Source organism: Chenopodium album, chromosome 4 (assembly GCF_948465745.1).
Source record: "Chenopodium album chromosome 4, dcCheAlbu1.1, whole genome shotgun sequence".
Taxonomy (NCBI): domain Eukaryota; kingdom Viridiplantae; phylum Streptophyta; class Magnoliopsida; order Caryophyllales; family Amaranthaceae; genus Chenopodium; species Chenopodium album.
Window position 1 is genome coordinate 68039836 of NC_137837.1, and position 24887 is coordinate 68064722.

The window sequence follows — 24887 nt, forward strand, 5'->3', positions numbered from 1 at the left end:
CACTGTCAAACGGCAGTGGCACAGAGGTGAACTCCAGTCCTGTGATGAGACTGAAGTCCGTAGGGGTGACCATCATCTCGCCCCAAGGGAAATGGAAGGTGTTGGTGGTGTCCCAGAAGAACTCCACCAAAGCGCGCACTACATGATGACCCCCGCTGGAGGCAACCATAGCCTCAGAGGTCTCGAACAGAGTAGCTAGCCCGCAAGACTCCCATAGGAGTCTCGTCTCAAGATCCCAGGCGATGTACATCCTGTACAAATCGCCCAAACCATCACAGCCGGAGCCATGATGCCGCGTCCTCCCGGGCGTGATGCCCCGTCTTACCCTCTCAAAAAATGTGGTGGACGGGGGCGAAGAACAGGGTCCGCTCATCCCACTCCAGAAGTCGACCAAGTGAAGGGGAAGGCGTGACGTCGTCCTCTACGGGCTCATGCTCCCGTCTGGTGTTTCGGGACCGTGAACTCGAACCTTGCTGTCTGGCCATGCTACATTGTGCAAAAACATCATAAATCGAGGTTCTATAGTATCTAAGGTTCGCCTAGCCGCATGATACTATGTTCGCAAAAAACAGAGTACGTAGTACTAAAATAGAGCACAAATTCAAATTGAGCATAACGACATTTTTCAAGCAATCACACAATTTCTTGCAACACTATAGTAATTATTGTGACAAATTGGACAAGAATTGCTAGCAAAAACATCAAGAACAAGTCACATTGTTCTTCACGACCTTAAGAGGTCCAACAATGGCAAATTGCTCATTTCTTCACCAAATTGAGTCAAACAAGTCTCAAATTACTCCCAAGGCAATATATAAACATAATCAAGCAATTTCATGTCATAAAACTTGACAAAAAAAGCAAATTGAGCATTATAAACTTCGAATTTTCATGAAATTCGTGAATAAAACATGCCAAAAATTCATGAAAACCGATGTGAGTTTGAAGAAAACTTACATAGATCGGGAAAATAGGTGAAAAGAGCTTTTATTTGCAACAAATTTGAGCAAATTCGGTTGAGAAACGAGCAAGAACCGAGCAATTGAAGTTTTCGGATTTTTTTCGAGCAAATTCGCGACGAGCAGCCAGCAAAATGAAGAGGAAAGGGGTATTTAAGAAAATCCTCGTGCTGGCGCCAAGCCCTATGCATTGGCGTCACAAATTTGGCTTGGCGCTTGGCGCTGATGGCTTTTCAGTGGCGTCAGATCACCCAGCCACCTGGTGGGGTTGTTCTACCTTTCTGCAACATATTTTTGGGTTCCTTGGTATGCCAGTTAGCCCCTCTGAGCAATTTGACATGATTTAGTAATCGACTTGATTACATAAAGTGATCGACCTGATAAAAGATCGTCTCACTTAGCTTAAAGCGCCTAAGCATTGGCTCATTAACAAAAGGCACCGACATACTGGTTCATTCGCAAAGAGGCTCCGACATAATGGTTCATTCGCAAAAGGCACCAACGTACAGGTTCAAAGCAGCAGAAATGTCGACGTACAAGCATAGCGGAAGCAAAGTTCAGGCGTGGATCTTCGGTAATTTCCTTTGGAAAATTATCGCATCAAATGAGGATGACTTCAAGTGAGGATATCTTCGACGGCATTCCCTAGCTTGCGGAGAGTTGTCACAAACAACTGAAGGTAATTTTGGGCGAAGTTGTCTTCGATCATATTCCCTTAGGCATGGAAGATGGTCATAATGCGGATGGGGAGAGAAATAATCTTCGATAGTATTCCCTTGGACGTGGAATATTATCAATGCGGATGAGGATTTGTTTCAAGAGAAATAATCTTCGATAGTATTCCCTTGGACGTGGAATATTATCAATGCGGATGAGGATTTATTTCAAGAGAAATAATCTTCGATGGTATTCCCTTGGACGTGGAATATTATCATAGCGGAGGAGGATCGTTTCAGGTGAAGAAATCTTCCAAATTTGGAAGCACTTACGGGCGTAGCATTTTTCAAGCGGGATGGCATTCTCTAGCTTGCAGGAGGTCATCAAAACAAGGATACAGCAGCAATCGGTTACTTTCAGAGACGTGTGCTCGACGGTGCAAGATAAGCGTTTCTTAACTCTTTTATCTGTTTAACTAACACTAGTTTGCAGGTATCGGCGTTACAAGAGTGATTTAGGATCGCAGAACGTTCTAAATCATTCTCCATCCCTATCGATACTTTGACTTTTGTTTTCGAAACTTGCGTTTCTCCAAACTCAGTCAAAGTGGGGGCTTCTGTAGACACCCATTTGTGTCTCCCCAAAACCAAACCCAGTGATGAGTACCTTTCACGTCGAATCATAATCGAATGAAGCGAAAGTGTGGAAGGTTTAGTGTTGCGGATAGTTTTAATTTCTTTTCTCTCCTCTCTGTTTTTGAAAACTTATTTTAAGAAAATAACCAATCCAGTTTGGTTGGTCCATGTTATGGGTCCAATAGTAGTGTAGTTGTATGGGGCTTGCAAAGACCTTTCCAACGATATATTATAAGCCCAATTCCGATGAATATTGAGGAAGTTATGGCCAATTTACTAAACTGAGCCCGGTTTGAGCTTTATGTGCGGCCCAATGATCTTGGGGAGGGCCTAATATGATTTATCATTCCTAATGCAATTAGGAATGGTTTTAGTCTTCTAGAATCTTCTAGAAGGTTCTTTTCATTCCTAATTCAATTAGCATTGATAAATTGACTTTTGACTTTTCAGAGTTTTAATTAAAATCAAATAGCATTTTCGAGGAAATTATATGATTTTATCCTCCAGTATGGCAAACTTATCTAATTTTCGAAAATGCGTTGAAAATAGGCTTGGCGCCTGACCCCAGGCTTTGGCGCCTGGAACCAGGTCTAGCACCTGGCGCCAGTTAGCTAGGGTTTGCGCCAACTCTGTTTTTTGTGCGTCAGACTCTGTTTTGTTTATTTTATCTTTTTGGCTGATTTTCTCTATAAATAACGTATTAAAAACTCCGTTTTCAATCATTTACATTCACCTACAATCAGTTTTCATTCGCAATCTTAATCATTCACCAATCCTCATCAAGTTTTCTTAATTATTTTATCTCTTTCTTTCTTTAAACTTTGTTTTCACATACAAAATTCCGCATTCACAAGATCTAGAAACACCTAGCCATATTCGAAGTTGCCTTCGCCCTAGACGTGAAAGGTTTAATTTTTGAGGGTTTGGTCCCAAATCTCTATTTGAATTATTTAATTTGATTGTTTGATTATTATTTTCCTTGAAGTTACTAACGTGTGTATTTTGTTATTAGAAAGAGGTATGAAGCATCAAAGTAAGTACTTTAATTGATTTATTGATGTTATGATGTAGAGATCATGTTTACATTATATGTTATTATGATATTCCTAGTATCATGTCTAGGGTAATTTTAATATTAAATATGATTGTTGCGATGCTTCCTATTTTCTTCCTAATATTTATGATTGTTAGTATCATGTTAGGGTTAAAGATTTGATTTTTATTGCTTAGTGACATGCTAGGGTTTGTTATTAATCTTGTTAGTATCATGCCTAGGATCTTGCTATTTTTATTATGCTTTAATATTAACATGAACATGATTATGATTATAATTGCTATAATTTATGATGATTTTATTATGATTATTATAATTATTATTATCGTTATTTATTATGTTGCTTGATACATTATTTTATTGTTATTGCTTGATCACCTTTTATGCATGCTTAAAGGGAATTTATACTTGTAATCACGCTTAATAAGATAATTAATAATCTTGTTAGGGTTAATGTGATTATAATTCAAGTGATCGCCAATAATAGATTTGTTTGTGCATTATATTCAACCAACATAGATAAAAAAGGTTTAGGGTTAATCCTATTGATTGCATGTTAATCAGAAAGAGCACATGAATACGATCAGAATAAAGTAGAGGCATATTATTAGGGCAGGTTCAATCGCTTTTAGGTTGGATTTGTTCCTTCATCCCCGAACCCTTATTTGGTTCTAGACCTTATGGAGTTGACGATCTCTTGGATCGTTAAGGGGTGTAACCTTCACCTCGTGAACGGTTTACAAGTTCCTAAAAAACTTGTTGGCGACTCTTTTGTTTTATCTTCTTCCCTTTTGGACGCCACCGTACTTTAGTGTATGATCACAGTGGGGTTCGAGCTAAGGGGTTAAAGCTTGAAATTATTCCCCACACCCTGGGACATCCGAAAATTTTTGGCGGATGTCCTTTTACCTGAAATTTTTTTAAAAAAATGCAATCTCCGGCGTACGAATGTTTCAGTCGTCCATCATCCAAGACCCGTCGCAAAAACTTGATAATTAATTTTGTGTAAAAAAAAACGATTTAAGGTGGTCGTGGGGACCGATTTGGTTTGAAGGTTGTGGGGACCAATGAGGTGAGCTCGGGATTCACGTGGTACTACTTTGAGGGGACCGTTTGATATAATATGTTCATGACCAACAAAGTCCTCTTTTTATATTACAACTTGCATAAAGGGCATATTTATCCATTCAAGTTAAAATGGGAGCGACAAATAGCAATTCACACGGAAAAATTTACAAAATTACCCGTCGGGTAGTTTGTGGGTCTTCGGGTTTTCGGGTCGGGTCAAACGGGTCTGGTTTTTTTTAACACCCCTTAGTGATACTCAAAAAAATTTTCTAACAATAGTAGTTGTTTTTAAGAAAAAACTTAAATAGTAGTTGTTTTAAAAAAGTGGAAAATAAATGATAATGGTTTACAACTTTCCCTAATAATTTTAAAAAAATTCTATATTTGCAAACAACTCAAAAATTCGAGCATTTGCTCGAGCATATTATAATTATAATGGACCTTATAAAGATCCGCCCCGTTTATTTACTAGACCGATTTGACCTATTTATAATTGGGGTGGGTCAGGGCTTTCAATGGGGCTCCAACCCATTGAATTGTCCTAATTGTCAATATAAGAAGAAAAAAAAAACCAAAACGGAGGATAAACGAAGCCTACCTCTCCTCGGGCACAAGCCTACCTCTCCTGAGAAAATCCTCGTTCATAAGGCTTATGAACGAAATTCGTTCATAAGAGGTTATTCGTGTCATTTCGCTGCTAAGCCTAAGGGTAAAGTCGTCAAAATGTGTTTCTGTCTCTTAACTTCAAACTAGCGGCGTTATCGTATGGGATTTTGACATCCCGTTATTAATCTTTCACTCTCTCTCTCCAGCTATTCTCTTTCTCTCTCTCCCCTCATCTCTTTCTCTCTCCTCTAAACATGCAGCGACAATCGTTAGGCTCTCCTGGCAAAGTAGCAGTATTATCCAAAGACGACGCCGCTTCAATTTCCGACGACCTTAAACGACGCGAATCAATTCCGTCCTCACTTTTCGGCGACGATGACGACGAAATCAAGCCGGAAAAACCTCTCCGATGTCATTCTCAGCCGGAGAAATTTGTTCATCTCATTCCTATCCTCATTCTTCTCTGCTTCTTCATCTCTCCTCTCACGATCCTTCTACCAAAGGTAAATTCAATTTCATCTTCATTCTTCAATTATTCTTCCGATTAAACTTATAGAAATTGACATTTTCGTCGTCTTTTTGGTATTCTTTTGCAGAGTTGTCGCAGTTTAATCTGTTCAATCAACCAGAGAAATTCATAGGTAAAAATGCTGATGACTTCAAATATATCAATTTTATGCTCCGTATTATATATAGATTAATTAATTTGATTATTAATCTTTGTAGATTCGACCGACATTGACGGCATTGGAAGAGCTGATAATAAATTACGTTCTCATCGGAAACTCGGCGATTTTAATTAAATTTTTTAATTTAATGTTCAATTATTTGTTCCATTTTCATATATTCTAGGAAAAAAAAATGAAGCATAATGTAATTTGATACTACTGGATATATAGGCAAGGCAAGGACAAGATAAAACGGGATGTGAAATGGGGGACTGTTAACCAAAAGCTAACGGCAAAGTTACGTGCCAAGTCAGCAAAACTACCAAAAACAATAAAATAATGAAAGATGTTCAAATAATTTCGAAAATGCCATCTTATGAACATATTTCGTTCATAAGGCTTATGAACTGGGGGAAGCTCTACCTCTCCTCCTCCTGCTCTTCTCTCTCTTTCAGTTCTCCATTAAATACTTGTATCCCCCATTGAAGCAGCTTCTGCGGTAAGTTGTTGTTTCTTTTTGTAATCATCATATCAATTTCACAATCTAGGGTTTATTATTTGATCTAATTTAATTTAATTTTCAGTGCAGTAAATTTAGGGTTCGAATATTGTTTCTAATTACTAAGATTATAACCAGCGATCTTGTTGCTAGAAAAGAAAATTATGAGCCTAATTTGATAATTGAATAAAACATCCCTACAATTATGTAATTTTTCTAGCCTTATTTCATAATTAAATCAAATTTGGTTGCTAATGTATTGCAGAACCTTTAATGTTAGCATTGAACTATGTAATTAGACCTCTTCTACCTGGGCTCAGTTTCTTGTATAAGTTTAGAGTTTTCTAGCATATTAAATTAGCTTCATATATTTGAATTTTGCAATTTTTCAATATTTAAGAACCTTATTGTTATTACTCTACATTTTAATTGGTTATTAGGAGGACTAAGCAAAACTAAATCTGATCCTGATGGTTATTCTACTCACCTCTAATTTGGGCAGTGTCGTAGGGAGTAGAAATATTGATTGGAGAGAAGAAATCATAAGTTAGGTTAGATTTAGTGGAGTAATCTGCCCTATCATAGTTGGTTTTGAAGTAAGCCTGAAGGATGATTTATATTTTAATGTTCTATTTGGTAATCTGCCCTTTCATAGTTTGTTTGCCGACCACACTTATGGAATTAAGGCTTTGATTGATTGATTAATTGGTGACCACTTGAAATATCCTGAGTATCAATAATTTAAACTTCCTGGAGGATGAGTAAGGTTTCAGTGTTTTATTCGATAACCACTTGAAATATCTTGAATAACTATTATTTTAACTTTCTTTGATTGTCTTTTTTTTTTCCATCATATGTTGCTGTGATAAAGATGCGATTGAAGTTATTTAGGGCGGAAAGTGGCACTACGACTGTGTGGAGTTGGGATGAAATGAACTACGATGTATTGTTAAAGATAATGAAGAGAGTGCCATTGTGGGAGAGGCTTTGTGTAGCGTGTTTGGTGAGCAAGACATGGTTGTCGGCAGTATTAGATTCAATGTCACCCCCTGGTGTGATCAATCTCAAACTCTTGGATTGCCCTAACTTCCAACAAATGAACCATAGATATCTTGTTTTCTTGAAGCGTAGGCTCGATACTATGCCACTTGACTCTTGCTCTGCATTTTATCATGGCGAAACCTTTCTTCAAGAATATAAGTATCGGTATATTGCTCAAAGGTAATTGTTGTATTTATTGTCAATATATTGTTTTACTCAAGAAATTATTGATTTACCTTAAACTTAGCTTGTTAATTAAAATCAATAATTTATCATTAAACTGTTAATTTGTTTAAATTAGTGAAAGTAAGTTTTAATCGTTAAACTTCATGATTTAAAAATCTGTAAATTATTGGCTAAAATATGTTTTTAATCTATAAAATTCAATTTAGGCCCCATTTACTTCGAGGAGTAAATTATTGGCTAAAATATGTTTTTAATCTATAAAATTCAATTTAGGCTTACTTAGTGGAAGCCCTAGTTAATCTCTGGGATAAACAAAATTTTTTTAATCACATGACATTTTGGTAAATAAATCAACAACTTTATTCAATCATCATCATTGTGGGACGACTTTTATTGAAAAAGTTGTTGATTTATTTACAAAATTGCTATGTGATAAACAAATTTTGTGTAGCTCAGAGATTAATTTGTATTTACCCATTTAGTTCTCTTAATTTTGACTGATTTCACTGCTTTTCTTCTTGGGGTTACTAATTTTACTGATCAAAACTCATTATACTAATTCTTATTGATTAAAGGAAAAATTCACAAGGATAATCCCACCTTTTGCAGGTCTTCTCAAAATAGTTTCACCTTTTAAAAATCTAAGAATAATCCCACCTTTTCTATGAATCTTCTCAAAATGGACCCCTTTCATTTATGACTTGCAACAGGTGAATTGGCCTATGTGGCACTTATTATTGCACAGTTTGTGGGTTTCTATATAACTTGGAATTGCTATGCTATATAATTATCTTCTCCCCTGTCTTCCACGATAAGTGTGCTCCCCATTCTTCTCTTAATCCCTTTTTTCCTTCCTTAAATACACCACCATGCCAGAATTTCAACGTCACATTCTCCATTACAATAATAATCGGAACAATTAAGACTCAATTTTGTAGAAATGTAGAGCACTAATCGCAACAAGCAACTATCAACATTCAACAAACAAGAATCGACAATCACCTATTCAAAAAAACAAAAAAAAAAAAAAAAGCTAAACACAGTTTCATATCCAAGCCACACAATTTCAAAAAATTTAAATAGTAATTCATAAAACAATACCTTAAATTTTGATGCTTAACATCCACCATTGTACTTTATGCGTAATCCCCACAACCCGACGAATTTTTATTTTATTTTTTGCTAATTTTCTGGTCTTTAATTAATGAAGGGGGAAAGAGCGAGTAATGGTGTTTCAGAAATGGGATGGTAGTTAGGATAATTAATTGATAAGGGAGGGAAAACAAAATTAAAGTCCACCTAATACCGCTTGACCAAGTACCCGGTAAAAGGGTCCAATTCGAGAAGATACATAGAAAAGGTGGGATTATTTTTAGAAGACTTGCCAAAGCTGAGATTATTCTTGTGAATTTTTCCTTGATTAAAACTGATTCATTTGGTAAATTTGAGCTTTTCATTTTAAGAAGTTTAATATGGAATACTCATTAAACATAGGCCTTTAATCGGTAGAAACAATTCAAGCTGTAGTATAAGCTTACTACAGCTTTGCTTTTGTAAAAATTAGTAATTACATGGAAGAAAAGCAACATCAAATCAGTTAAATTCAAGTGTAGTTTAGAACCTGACTTGACTCGAGAACAATACCTGACCCAAATGACCTGTTTGCTACATCTACCTCAAATGCTATCTTGTATAGACAATACTTACATGTTTGTATGTACTTTGCAGGACACCTTCCATGCAGAAGTTGATAATACCTCGGGCAGTGCGTACAAATTTTACTTTTATTCTGCCTGCTATGAAATACTGGAAGAAGCTGAAGAAAGTGCAGTGTCCTTCAGTATTAATAGCACAATTTCGAAGAAACTTTACTGAGGTCGAAACTCTGCGGTTATTTGGTGCTGTGGATGATGATATTGCAACAATTATACGTGACAGATGTCCTCAACTCAAGCGATTGAGGCTCGACTATTGTGCTTTATCGATCAATGCATTGTCTATTATATTGGATGGCCACAAAGATTTGGAGTTATTGGATACTCGCCATAGTTTTCGTGTTCCTGACTGCAGGATATTGTTTAGCGATTGGGTGTCGCAATATTTAGAGTGGAATGAAGAGGAGATTCGGTGTAAGGCTGCTGGTGTTAAGGTGCACCTGAAATGCGCTCGAGACCGTTGTAGTAAGTGTGCTCCACCTAAGTGTGATTTACCTCTCCGGGACTGTTTTCCTGATCTCAAGCCTTTTAAACCTGATTATCGTGCTCGTCTTTAATCTTATATACTCTTATTTATTTGTATTTCATGCTTATATATTTTGGGGGAGGTTGCAATTTCAGTTAACTATCTAAGGATAATTTCGCAACGACTTCAATCTTTTTGGATGGACTTGCTGATTTACAGTGTAATCTTCTTCCAGCAACCTTTAATTTAAATCTGTTGCAGTTTTTGCTATATGGGAACAACTTAACAAAATTGTAGCTGCTTTAAATGCTTCCTTTACCCTGTTACGAAATTAATTTAGTTCTTAATTCCAAACTTTAAGACTGATTTATTTGGGAAAAGATTTTGGTTATTATTTCTGGGAATGTGTGAGAATAATAAAGCTTTGCGGTTTTTAGATTTTTTTTTTTTTAATCTCCGTTTTCGTTTCAGACATGCTTAACTCATTCCCTTACTCCATTATTCTTTTTTATTTGGCAAAAACTAATGTACGTCCGCTTTAGATAATAAGATGATTAAAAGTAGTAATAGTATCTTAAACTAACAGGTTTTTCTACGTTGTAGTATTTTTGTGTTTTTCACTTATTTTACATTGTATCATATCTTCATGAAATGTACCCTTATTTCTTATCTATTATGCCCTCGTTGTTAACTTGTCGTTAGGAATTCTGTTAACTTTGTTAGTAATAAGAATTTTTTATGTTATGCACCTATGGTTCTTTGTTTATTCTTATGTACCATTTTTATCAATTTTTAAAAGGAAAATTTGTTCAGAAAAATCTTTTAAATTTTTTGGCTAGAAGAAACCTGTTTTAATTTTTTTGTTCAAGACAACCAAGTGAGAGTTTCCGATGTTGAATCAAACTTTTCCGGCGTTGACCACCCCTTTCCCCTCATGTGCGCGACTCACGTGACTCTTAAATCTCTAATCACACCCCCTTTTCCTAATTCCAATCTTTTTTCCCTCCAACTACACAATCTCTCTCTCTCCTTTCTATAAACAAGCATTGAGGCAATTAATCCCCTCCCATGATTATCATGGATCCATGAAGTCCTCTTCGCAACAGGAAAGCCATACCCACACCACAAATCACCTCCTTGTACTATAATTGCTGCATAATTGAGAAAGTTTAAAAGGGAGAGAAAACACCTAATTTCTAATCAACTTTCGAAACCTTAAGAGTTGGACAAATTAAGCAATTACCTCTGGTAGAAACTAGTTGGGAATGCCTTCGATTGCTTCGAATTCACTGGATTTCAACAATGGCTTGTTCACATAGAGGAGAGAAAGAGGAGAGTGAGAAGGAGAGAGGGAGGAGAGTGAGCAAGAGACAGAGTGTGTAATTGAAGGGAAAAGGATTGGAATTAGGAAAATGGGGGTGTGATTAGAGATTTAAGAGTCACGTAAGTCGCACATAAGGGATAAAGGGTGGTCAACGCCAAAAAAGTGTGAGTAACATCGCAAAGTCTCACTTGGTTGCCTTGATCAAAATAAATTTTTAAATAGGTTTCTCCTGACCAAAAAAATTTTAAAAGGTTTTTCTGAACAAAATGCTCAATTTAAAATTAATGGTTTTTCTGAACAAATTTTCCATTTTAAAATGAGAAATTATATTCCACAATTAAATGTCCAATTGATAATGGATGTCAAAGCATTATTAAATGAGTCTCAAAATAAAAAATAAAAAAAAATTTACTCTCCTTTTCGAAATAAATACATTATTTTAACTTATACAATATCTACCTACACCACTTTAAGGTCTTTAACTAATATTAGTGTTAAATATAGTCATATTCATACTTGTTAGAATCGTCTCAATTTATAATTTTTGAATATCAATTTTTCTTTTATAATTTGTATTTATTGGTAATTAAATTAATTATTAGTCAAACTCATACGTTTATTTCTAAGTTTTACCTTTTCTCAGTTTTAATTTTTTATTTTTTTGAAACTCGTTTAATGATGCTTTGACACTCTCCTCTCCTCTTGCTCCTCTCCTCTTTTTCTCTCTTCTAGGGTTTCTCCAAAATCTTGGTCGTTTAGGCCAGAAATAGTCTATTTTCTTCGGAAATTAGACTATTTCCGACCCTTTTACCTTAATTATCTTTAGTTTTGTTATTTAGGTTTCAATAAATCTACACAAGTAGTGTGGAGATATTCGTCCATCTCCCTTTGGTGGAGTGTCTCCCTATGGTGGAGTCGTTAGTTTTTTGTTGTTTACTTGTTTGTTTATGTTTAGGGTTTGTTTGTGTGTTAGGGTTTATCAAAAAGGTAATCATCTTTTGCCCTATTGTCAGTTCATTGGTAAAGATTTGTTCGGGATCGCAACAACTGTTAAGTTTTCAAATGGGTTCAAGCGAATCAGATGAAAATCATCCTTATTACGACTACAACTAATCGTTATACCATCAAAATGTTGTATATTCCAGCGATGTGTGCGAGAGATGTACCACAGTGCAAGATTTTTTTCAATGATCGTAGCTTTGATGAAAGAACCCTAATTTGATTCAATTTTATGTATTTGTTAATTTAGATTTCATTTATAGATGTTGGATGGCTTTTTATTAATGGATTGATTTGTTTCAAAAAAAATGATGCTTTGACATCCATTATCAATGTACATTAATGATGACATTTTTCATTTTAAAATTGATAAAAAATAAGTACATCTTAAAAATAAAGAACCAAGGGGTCACAACATAGAAAAATTCTTAGTATTAACAAAATTAATGGAATTTTTAACACCCGGTTAACAATGAAGGCATAGTAGATACGAAATAATATAAAATACAAGGATATTGTGCGTAATTTTCAAAAAGAGGTGGTACAACGTAGAAAAGTAAAAACACAAAGGTACGACATAGAAAAAACCCTAAAATAAACATTACGATTCGTTAATGTGTGCCCATTACGAACCGTAAAATATCTAGGCCTAAACCCGGAAAAAGATTTTCATGCAACAGCACAAAGCATTAGGGCATATGACAATTCAAAGAGATCGGTGTGTGGAACTATTAAGCTACCAATTACCACTGGCCTAATACAAAAAGATGGTTGAATTCCATGTCATGGACATAAAACCTACATTCAAACTTCTTCTTGGACGTCCTTGGATACATAAACTTGGAGCAATACCATCTTCGCTCCATTAAATGATTAGGTTGAACTATCAAGGTCTTCCTATGACCATACATGCTTCTCCTCTAAAAGTCGCAAAAAACGATCAATCTCTTCTAGAGGTAAATCATGACAATGATGAAGAAGATATGTGGGGATTTGCCGCAGAGGCTATCTACACACTAGAAATAGATGAAATTCTTGAAGTACCTTTCAAACTTAATCCATATTCCACCCTAATTGTAAACAACATCTTATTCAAGAGTAGCTACTTTCCTGGGATGCCTTTGGGAATAGGAATGAAGAAATCTACCTTAATTATTTCCTATCCCAAACAAAAGTTTCTCCTTTGGATTGGGATATAAGCCAACCAATGAAGAACTTGAAACTCATGATGCCGAAATAAGGGCATGTAGGAGCAACAATAAGAAAGGGATAATTTCTTTACTCACATATCTTACAATCAAACCCTTAATGGACAATTCATTAGGGAGGGAGAGAATTACCCATGCTACGACTTTCCAGAACCACTAGTTCTTGAAGATATTAAGAAGCCTGGATTCGAAATTTTTCACAATTGCTACTTCTTGAATGATGACTTAGGTATCATTCAATTAAAACACACAGCTCCATGGTGCTATGATAGGCAAGCCTTTAACTTGGTATTTGGACTAGAGCAAAACTATGTTTCTATCATAACCAACCAAAATGCCATCCAAGATGAAGCTTTTGATCCTACTTCGTTTATCACTCCTTTTAATAATACCTTTGAGCATGGATGGAGGAAAAACTTCAAATGGACGAACCACAAAGGTGAGAAGCTTGAAGTCATCACAAGCGAAGGATGAATGTTTGAAGAATCTAACGATGAGTCTAGTTTAGATTTTAAGGAATCTGAGAATTTAGGCCTTGTGGCCATTATTAAGTCTTTGTTTTTCTAGTTCTAAGGACGAGGGTCCCAAAAAGGACTCCTTTCTTGATGTACTTGCTTTTGATTTTAATAAGATAAGCTCTATGTCCGAGTATATGCCTTCTCTTGAATCTTTTGAATGCTATAATAATCAATCTAACAAAGATGATGATATTAATTGATTGAATTAATGAATGACCGAGAACAAAAGAATCATGTGATCGAAGAAACTGAAACGATCAACATAGGAACAAATGAAAATAAGAAATAAGTCAAAATTGGCTTAACTTTAAATCCGGAAGAACGATCGACTCTCATATCGACGCTCAAAGAATTTGAAGACGTGTTCGCTTGGTTATACAAGGAAATGCCTGTAATAGATAGGGAAATCGCGGAACATACCATTCCCTTGAACCCTATGTCTAAACTAGTAAAACAAAAACTTCGACGAATGAAACCTAACGTTGCTTTAAAAATAAAAGAAGAAGTACAAATACAATTGGACGCAGGTTTCATTCGCATATGTATTTACCCAGAATGGGTAGCAAAACATCGTCCCAGTCATGCCATTTGTGTCGACTTTAGGGACCTTAACAAAGCTAGTCCCAAAGACGATTTCCTTCTACCACATATTGATATATTGGTGTATAATACGGCTGAGCATGCGATGTTATCTTTTATGGATGGATACGCAGGTTATAACCAAATTCTAATGGCAAAAGAAGATGAAGAAAAGACATACATTATTACCCCTTGGGGTACTTATTGCTATACAGTCATGCCATTTGGTCTTAAAAATGCAGGAGTTACGTACCAAAGAATGGCTACTTAGAATCGTCGTCTTCGAGACATCACATTAATTATGCAACTGCTAGTAGCTAAGACTAGGACTAATCTAAATAATTCAAGTACAAAAATACTTAACGGCGCGTAGTGCGTATTTAGATTTACAAAAATACATAACGGATCACAGTCCGTATTTACTATCCTAATCAGGCCCCACTAGTTGCCATTTTAGAAAACCTGTGATAGAATATTCATTTCATTCATCCATTCGCTATCATGAATGGCCCATGCATTTTACAAAGTAAAACAAGGAATAAAGCAAAACACGTGCATACTAGTATAATTTAGGTGGTTAATCCAATTAACACGCCTAATTTAAAACTAGTCAAAGTTATTAACCAATTATGTGATTAAACGCAATTAGCTCAAATTATTAATGAAGCTTCCACTAAATTCCGCATCCGGCTTAATTAATTCCAATTAATCAAGTTTGTAAACCCAAATTTTTCCCAATAAATTTGCAAGTGCCGGAAAAACTGAGGCCTAGGCTCATAAAATAATTAAATGTATAATTAATTAAAACCGCAAAATTGCAAAGTCGCATAGCCCAACGATGCCCAAGTGCCTAGCACCAACAATCCCCGAGGCTTGGTGTACTAGGCACCAAGGCGCGACTGCCATGCGTGGTTGCTGCAAGCACGTGGGAGTGGCTAACAGCATCTCTTGCGTGTTATATAGGCCACATCAGCGTGTTTGCGCACACGCATCATGGCCTCAATGGCCCTAGGCGCGCGAGGTTGTGCTGCCTACTGCCGCACACCGCAGCACCCCACACACCACACCAACTTCGCATCAAGCATGCACACAGCACCCGCACATACGCACCAATAGCGCAGCAACGACACAACATCCCACATCCTCGGCAGCCACATGTGGGCTGCACAAGCAGCCCAGCTAGCCGAGAAAGATGCTTGGGGTTTCATGCCTCGTTTTGCGTGCTTACGCCTCGGGATTATCCTCAATTTGGTGTGATATAAACAATTTTCGCTATCATGAATGGCTCATGCATTTTACAAAGTAAAACAAGCAATACAATAAAAGGGGAGGCCCCAGCTGCCTTCCCCTTGCTATCAAGAAGGGTCGTAGCAAGGGGAGGGCAGCTGGGGCGGCTGCCCTGGGCCCCTTATTAAAAAGCCCATCTTCAATACAATAAAAGGCCCCAAAAAAATATACTTTGTACTAAATAATACTACGTATATACACATTTGAAAAAAAAAGAAGAAAGAAAGCAATAAGTGTGTACTGTACAACACTACAATAGTACTGTAGAATTCCAAAATATCAAATGGCATTTTTGGTCAACGTATTTCTTCCCTAATTTTTTGCCCAAATTATTCACTTTCCTAAGTGAATTTGATTAACAAAAAAAAAAGGTCATTAATTTTAATTGTACCCCCGTTTTTGGTAATTTTATTTTTCAAAATGTTTCTCATTACAATTTTCAGTTAGTCAAATACCGTCTCTTTCGTGATTCAATTGAAGATGAAAACTATAATAAACGGTCCTTTTACTCTTCAATTTTCAACGGGAATTAATCTAATTATATATAATTCTCTTTGCATACCCTACTTTTTGTTTTTTTTTAGCGGTGCATACACGACTTTATTCATCAAGATCTCTTCTTTGTATTAAATTATATTTTTCTTAACCTGTATAACTACTTTCATTCAAATATTACAAAATAATCTAATTGATTGGTTGGATACTTGGTTGAATGGTTCGGCTGGTGTAATTACTTCAACGAGAGTTACGGAAATGTAATTTCAATATTTTATGAAATTTGATGTTTTTAAAGATTATTAATAATAATACATGTATTTTCATTTTGCATACCCAATTTTTTTAAATTTTATATAGTATATGTGAATTAGGGCCCCGATTTATGATTTTGCCCCAGGCCACCGAAATCTCAGAAAGGGGCCTGAGCAAAATGAAAATAAAACAAGTCTAACTTAAATAATTTCAATTTTTAGTGCACAAAAAATTAATTCAAGAACCATTCTTTAAATAATTTTGGCTCAACTTGATGCTACAAAAATGAGGGCTATACTCACAATTAATTGAACCAAACTTAAATTAATAATGAGATTTGACAAAATAAAAGGAGTTGGAAATATGAACACAATCATCCAATGAAAAATTTTCCAACACTAACTTGTGTAAACTTGAAAAATTACATCTTCCAATATGAAAAGTAGTCAAATTTCAATCACAAGTTTCGAACTTTTAAGACTTTAATCAACTCAAAATGATTAAATAAAAAATAGTTCAATATGGAATTTAGAAAGTCAAGATCCAACCAAATAAACAATTAAAGATTAGATCTTTAATATTTTAGAGCTTCAAAAATGCATTTTCACAACAAACATTCACACTCAAAGCAATAATTTTGCAAAAATGTGAAATTGCAAGTTTATGTGAAAAAAGAGCCACCAAATTAATTAAGCACCTATTATAACTTTATAATCATGCTTAATGAGGCTTTAGATTAATGTTGTAACCACACACATAATCTAACATTAACATGCCATAATTAATCAAGGTTTAAAACTTTAAAAAATTTCGTCAAAAACGAAAAACCCCTCGAAAAACATGTTTCTAGGTGGATTTTGGCTCCTAGAGCACCCTCGAAGTCTGATTTAAAACATCGATTCCACCCAAAATTCACTACTTTTGAGTTGAAATATGGGTTCTTTAGCCAAAATTAGGATAATAAAAACGAGATTAAAACTAATTAAAAACGAGCTTCTAATCTAATTAGAAAGCAAAACAGAAATCTAACTCCATTTAAATCACCTTAATTAATTATTAGTTACAATAATTAAATGAGCCCGACTCCGATACCACTGTTGGGTTTCATAATGTCCAACATCACGCGAAATAAAAATCTGCCCATGATCCGCACACAAATCAATGTAACTAAACATGCATATTAATAATCACATAATTGATTAATAACCAAAGAGGGAGAAAGAGGAAAAGACGATAATACCCTTGATGTGTGCTTCGCTCTTTCTTAGAGCTCGTACTTAAAAGTGCAGAGCCCCGCAATTCCCAAGCCTCTAATGACTCTCACCCTCGAGACTCGGCCCGAACGGCCCCTACCCCGAAGCTTAGTCGGGGCTAGAACAAAAAGGTACTTAGAGTATTAGAACCAAAGTGTTCTCGCTTTTGGAGATCCTTTCAAGTTCACAACTCAAGTGATTTTCCCAATACCCCATGATGGGTATTTATAGGAATCCCCTCAAAAATTCCCATCTCTAATCAATGTGGGAGAATTGATAAAAGACATAATTCAATTTAATTTTAAATCTAAAATTAAATTAAAATGCAAATGAATCAACAAACAACAAGTGTCAAGTGGAGAGCAAGGGGTTAGGTGAGGACCACAAGGGGGGGACCACCCTCCCTTTGCTCCCCAAGCAAACCCACACAAACCGGCTTCCAACACCCGCGGCCTATCACCACGCGCCTGGTATGGCCAACCTTGGGCGCCAAGGATGCCTTTGCTGGCGGTCTGGCCCTTTGGCTGGGCCTGTCAACTCGTCGCGCCAACATACTCGACCCAACGCTCTGCGCGTGCTTGCAAGCCGCTGGTCGAGTACTGCTAGCAGCAGCTAGAGAGGCCCAGCATGCTTTGCCAGCATGCTTTGCTAGCTACTCGCATGCTAGCTTGCTGGCGCGTTAGCTATACTGCCATGCTGCGCCAGCTGCTGCTAGCTTGCGATGCTTGGCATGCACATGCTGCTAGCACAGCTCGGCATGGTGCGACTGCCCAGCTAGCATGTGAATGCTTGCGGCTGGGCTTGCGGTCATGCCTTGCATGCTAGCAGCTTTGGGTAGCAATATTACCCTTTGGCCCTCGGATTGCTCGGGGCATTCCGAGGCTAGGGGTATATTTGTAACTTGTTTGTTTGATTCTCGTCTTGACGATTTCTAAATTCGACTCGACCTCCGACACTCGGTTCCAACGCAGCTCAAAATTCGACGTCTATGTTCGTAATACTCTAATGACTCATTTAATCCTTCGGATGAATTCGTCCTTTCGGTTCGGTTACTCGATTGGGTGTAGGATTGTTCAAATCCGGGTATCCAGATGTTCGGGTACCCAAATTCTCGAGTACCCGGATCTTTAGGAAGTTGATAAGTTGGCCCGTGTCCGGGTACCCGAATTATCCGGGACGGGACACGGGTACCCAGATTTTTTTAAATTATCTATTTATAAATAAGTTTGTACCTAAAATCTTTTTTATTTGGCAAGTTGTACGTTGTGTTGTTTTCATTTTAATAAGGAAAAATTGCAAATTACAGCCATTTAAAGTGCATATTTTGCAAATTGCAGCCATTTAAAGAAAAATTGCAAATTGCAGCCCAAAAGTTTGTACAAATTGTAAATTGCAGCCCGATTCAACTTTTTCATCGGTTTACAAGTCAAAAAATCTTCGATTAAGGTTTTAGGGCCATTTTAGCCCTTAAGAATCCGAATTGAGCTCAGAATTAGCAAAAAAATAACACAAGTGCCTCGTTTTGCATAACAAAAATGCATCGATTTGTGGGAAACTGTAAAAATGAGACACTTATGTTATTTTTTTGCTAATTCCGAAATCAATTCGGGCCCCTAATGGCTAAAATGACCCCTAAAACCTTAACCAATGATTTTTCGACATATAAACCGATAAAAAAGTTAAATCGGACTGCAAGTTACAATTTATACGAACTTTTGGGTTGCAATTTGTAAAAAAAAAAAAAAAAAAATTAATGGCTGTAATTTACAAAATACGAACTTTAAATGGCTGCAATTTGCAAATTTTTCTTTTAATAAACCTGCTGTGTTTTTAAAAAAATATATATTTGTCGAATTTAAAATAAAAAAAATTATTGTATTTTTTAAAAAAAGACAACCTCTTGTTGTAGGCCTGGATATAGCCTGCAAAATACCTGTAATGTTTTTTTTAAATTTGATGACATACTAATTAATAACTTAAAGTTATAAACTAAGAGTCAAAGTAGGACGGGAATACAAAGTTTTTAAGTCTTTAGTTACAACTTCAAAACATACAAAGCACAAATAATGGCACTAAGTCACACAACAAACAAAATGGTAGGGGATCGATTCATTCACTTGTGAGATCCGATATTTCAATTGTCTCTTCAATAACACTCGTCGGTTGTTCCAAAACCAAGCCAAATCATTCCTATAAAAACAAAAATAATGCAATAAAATAATTAAATATCACATATAACAGAATTCCACACACAAAAACTGAATAATATAAACTAAATACGTAGTAATAAAAACGGAATATAAAACATTCAAACAGTTTAAAAAATAAACAGAATAAATAAAAACAGAATAAAAAAACAAAAACAAAATTATAGGAAGTAAACGAAAACAGAAACTTCAAAAAAAAAAAAAAAAAAAAAAAAAAGCGAAAACAGGAACTTCAAAAGAAAAAGCAAAAACAGGAACTTAAAAATAAAAGTCAAACAAAAACAAATTAGTTACAATTAGGAAAAATTGAATTTTGGTACCTCGAAAATAGGGGGTTTTGAATTTTGGTACCCGTTTAAAACTTTATTTTAAATTGGTACCTCCAAAGACACATAATTGTAGCTTTCAGTACCTCCGTCCAACTTTTGTTAAGTTTTCCGTTAGTGGGGCCCATTATCTAATTATTTAATAATTTAATTTATTTAAAAAAAAAAAAGAAAAAACTTTTTATAAAAAAAATAACTTAAAAAATAATAATTAAAAAAAACACCAGTATTGCCACCCTTCCCCTGTGTCGACTTCCGGCTGTTAGTGGCCGAATTCCCCGGGTACCGGCACCGGCCACCCCACCCCCTCCCTTTCCCTCCTCCAATCTTAACCATAAGGGCCCAGAACCCCTGTTATCCCCTTCCCTGAAACCCTAGCGCAACCACCACCTTCCCTCTCTCCCTCGTGCCTGGCCGCAGCGGCAGCTGCTATGGTTGGGCTTCGTGCCTGGCCGCAGCGGCAGCTGTTGTGGCTGGGCTTCGTGCCTGGCCGCAGCGGCAGTGGCAGCTGCTGTGGCTGGGCTTTGTTCCTGGCCGCGGCAGCAGCTGTTGTGGCTGGGCTTCGGCCTGGCCGCAGCGGTAGGCTGTTGTAGCTTGGTGGTTGCCGGCAGCCGGTATAAGGAGGGAGGCTGGCAGTGTAGTGGCTGAGGTGGAGGAGGGGGTGGGTGGAAGGTGGCATGACCATGGCTGGGCCCCACTAACGGAAAACTTAACAAAAGTTGGATAGAGGTACTGAAAGCTACAGTTTGTGTCTTTGGAGGTACCAATTTAAAGTAAAGTTTTAAACGGGACCAAAATTCAAGACCCCCTATTTTCGAGGTACCAAAATTCAATTTTTCCTTACAATTACAGGAAGTAAAAAAAATCAACCCATGCAAATTTCGCATTAGGACGAAAAATAGGAAGTTTTACAAAAATCAAACGAACACAAAATCAACTCAAATTAGTTTCATACTACAATCAACAACTCATTCACAATCAATATTCAATTACCCATGAAAAATTGCAAATACCCATCCATAATCAGCAACACAACAAATTATAATGAACAAAAATTACAACAAACTAACCTGAGGTGGTAAGAAGATAGAGTGAACTGAAGAAAATGAGGACCATGAAATGATTTGGATCTACCAATTGATATTAAAGAAAATAATTAGATTCATAGATACTAAAATAAATACCATGAAAAATACTACAAAAATACCACGAAAATACTACAAATAATTAAACTAACCTGAGATCGAGTGAACTGTGAGGATGAATCGGCTGAATGAAAGCTTGAGGAATTGAGTGAGGTGGTTTTTTGAGATAGGAGATGCGGCGCAAGAGAGAGTTCCGACAGAAGACGGTGTTCTATTTTATTGGGAGTGAGAAAAATAAAACCCTAGGTCTAAGTGGGCTGGGCTAGGTAAGAGAGTAACGAATTTATTTATTTATTTTTTTACCGGGTATTTGGGTACCCGAGATAAGCACAGTGTGACCCATGTCCCGTCCCACGAAATTGCTATTTTAGCGGGACGGGTATGACATTTTAGGTGTCTACAATAAGTCATGCATGTGTTTTGGTAACATAATCAAGCTTTTCCTTAAATATCCCATATGCTAACTAGTGTATTGTTTTATAGATCTATCTTTTTTTTTTGGTAAATAGAGATTGTATTACCAAAGAATAAGGAGTTACAACTTATAAAAGAAGCAGCAACAAACAAACACCAAAACACCACAAGACCAATCAAGTTCAACCACCTTCTAGAAAGGTTTCTAAAATAAACCATGAACAGCTACTTGACTCAAGCAACTAGCCACCTTTTAAGAAGCCAGGACAAGACAATAAAGCCTAAAGCAAATACAGTAAGTGTCTATCACTACTATTACATCTACAAGATACTAAGAAAATTATATCTCTTAATAGAGAAGTAATAGGCTTGCAACTTCATGTGAACATCATAGAAATTCTCTAAAGCCAAATATTATAGAGACATTCAACAAAACACATAGCAGCAATTTTGTTTCTTATAGTAGAATTTTTGCAGCATTTGGAAATCCATTGTTGTTCTTCAGAGAAGCCAAAGATATGTCTAGAGAAACCAAGAGTCTGCAGCACAACTGACTAAACCTCTTTAGAATACTTACAGTAAAAAAAATAGGTGGTCGACAGTTTCATCATTATCAGAGTAAAGAAAGCACCCAGGATCACAAGAGATTTGTTTGGATAGAAGCCTATCCTTAGTAACCAACATGTTTAACAATGCTAACCAGGTAATAAAGACACTATTTGGGGAAGCCTGGTTATTGCAAATAATTCTCTTCCAAGACATTCTAGGACCTTGAGGCTGAATAATACTGTAGAGCTTCCTGATCTTCATTTTTCCATTTACACTAATACTAGCCCAACCACCAATATCATTCACCATGTCTCTGCAAGAAAGGATCTTCTTTAGGATCCATGAATATTTCTATGGAATAGAAGCAGTCCACATGTCTTTGTTAGCAAAATAGTAAATATGCACCCATTTCACCCATAGATTATCAAATTTTTGAGCCAAGTCTCAGAGAATCTTAACAATATTTGCCTTATTCCAGTCCTCAAGAGAGGTGACATTCCATCCTCCACAAGACTTAGGCAAACACAAGAACTTCCAGGCAATAAAAGTCTTTTTTAGGAAATATCCAAAATATTACCGCCACCGTGATAACGTCTAAGGATATTTTTCAAAGACACATAGCGGAAGACTCAAATAAAAACCAACTTTTAAAATAAAACTTGAGTTCACAACCTCACAAGAAAGTAGTATTAAATAGTTCACAAGTTGGAACCAATTCAAAAGATGGCCCTTTTAAAATCCAACTTAACAATAAACACGTCAATGTTAGTCCATAATCAATCCAATAAATCTAAACATAAACTAGGAAAGCATAACAAGTAACTTTCCGCACTAATTCCCATCATGCTCTTCATGCTTCAAGTACCTGTCACTTCCCCTTTATTTCAACCCTCTACTCACCATATAAATAAGTCATAGTAGGACCAACCAAAGATAAGCCAAACACAAACACAAGAGTATGAATCAACAAAAGTTGAGTACATATGCACCACAATAACATGAACATCCTAACTTCAATAGAAATAATTAAAACATGCTTGCCATTCAATCACACGTCAACTTAACTTTGACTCATAATTAATTATTATTAATAGCTTTGAATTACGCATCGAACGAGTTTCCTTGTCTTAACTATCCCTTAAAATAATAAGGGACCCCTCACTTAGGAGCTAACCAAGCGAGTACCAACTAGTGTGACCTTGTGACGGAATTCCAGCGCATACTAATGAACAAAGAAAGAACAGCGTCCCCATAACTCCCCCCATATGTTCATACTCTAGGTATATACATTCCAAGAGTTTTGGTGCGAATCCTCTTACACTTTACGTGATTTACCAATTTAACATGTGAAGACTCCAACCAATTAATCAAGAATAATCATAACAACATTCACACACACACACTTCCAATTCATTCTTGAATTAATTAGTGAGCACATACTATTTATTTTAATTAAGGTTTCTTGTCTAGTTTTGTGCACAAAATTGCATGATTACTACCTTGGTGCATAGAATGCGCTAATTAACTTCCTTGACTCAATCTCAACTTACTTGAGCGAGTAAATATATAAACTAACTTCTTGACTCAATACCAATAATAAATGGGTGAGAATTAAATTCATGAATCATGCACAATAATTCTAATCATAGCTCTTTAAAACATACATAAGTCTTGCTTATTAATTTCATGCTTTCTTGATACTTGAAAATAAAACATACTTTCATGATTCGTACATATTCAACTTGTATCATGCTTCAAATAACATATTCACATACTTGCATAATAAATCATTTTCATTCAACATCGATTCCAAGCATATAATCAACCAAACATGCTACTAAACCATCACTTTAACCAAACATGATACTACGCATATACAAATATTTTTGCGCACATATATATGTATCTTGAATATTGCCTAAACTCGGCACACTCACTAGAAATCACCTAGTGTAGACACCCAAATGTGTCTCCCCAAAACCAAACCCAGTGATGAGTATATTTCACGTCATTAGATTATCGAACGGAGTGAAAGTGTGAAAAGTCTAGTGATGCGGTTGTTTTTATTTAAAACCTTCTTTCAGTTTTTGAAAATGTACTCTATTTATGAAAATAGCCAGTCAAATTTATTTTGGTCCATGATAAAGGTCCAATAATAGTGTAGTTGGATTGGGCTCGAAAAGAGCTTTCCAACGATATATTATAAGCCCAATTCCGATGAATAATGAGGAAGTTTTGGCCAAAATACTAAGTTGGGCCCGAAATGATTTCTATATGCAGCCCAATGATCTAGAGGAGGGCCTATTATTAATTATTATTCCTAAAGTTATTAGGATTGACTTTAGTCTTCTAGAATAATCTAGAAGGTCCTTTTAAATTCTAATGGAATTAGGATTGATAATTATATTTTAAAGAGTTTTATTTGGGATAAAGTAAGTGTTTTTTGATAAATCTGATCTTAAAAATGTTTTACGCGGATTCCAATTACTTAATTATATTAGGAAAAGGATTCCGCACAAAGCGCGTCTTATCTTTTTATTAGCGCCAAACGACAGAGTTTGTCGCCAGACGACAGAGTTGTCGCATGGCGCTAATGTCTGTCGCATGGCGCTAATCCTGTTGCCTGGCGCTGATGTCTGTCGCCTGGCGACAGATGCCAGTTTTATTCCGTATAGAATTTGAAGTATTTTCTATCGTTTCCGGACTATTTTTCTATAAATAGGGTCCTTGACCCTCGTTTTCAAATCACCAACAATTCACAATCAACAATCATC

At 36.0% G+C, this 24887-nt stretch overlaps 1 protein-coding gene across 1 annotated transcript; it reads left to right on the forward strand.

Moving 5' to 3' along the window:
- The first annotated feature begins 7017 nt into the window (after window positions 1–7017).
- LOC145629228 (F-box/LRR-repeat protein At3g48880-like) lies at window positions 7018–9824 on the forward strand. Its single transcript, XM_081681772.1, has 2 exons — window positions 7018–7367; window positions 9102–9824. Exons 1-2 carry the CDS (start codon window positions 7018–7020, stop codon window positions 9643–9645), a joined length of 894 nt encoding a protein of 297 aa, XP_081537898.1. The 3' UTR covers window positions 9646–9824.
- The last annotated feature ends 15063 nt before the right edge of the window (window positions 9825–24887 follow it).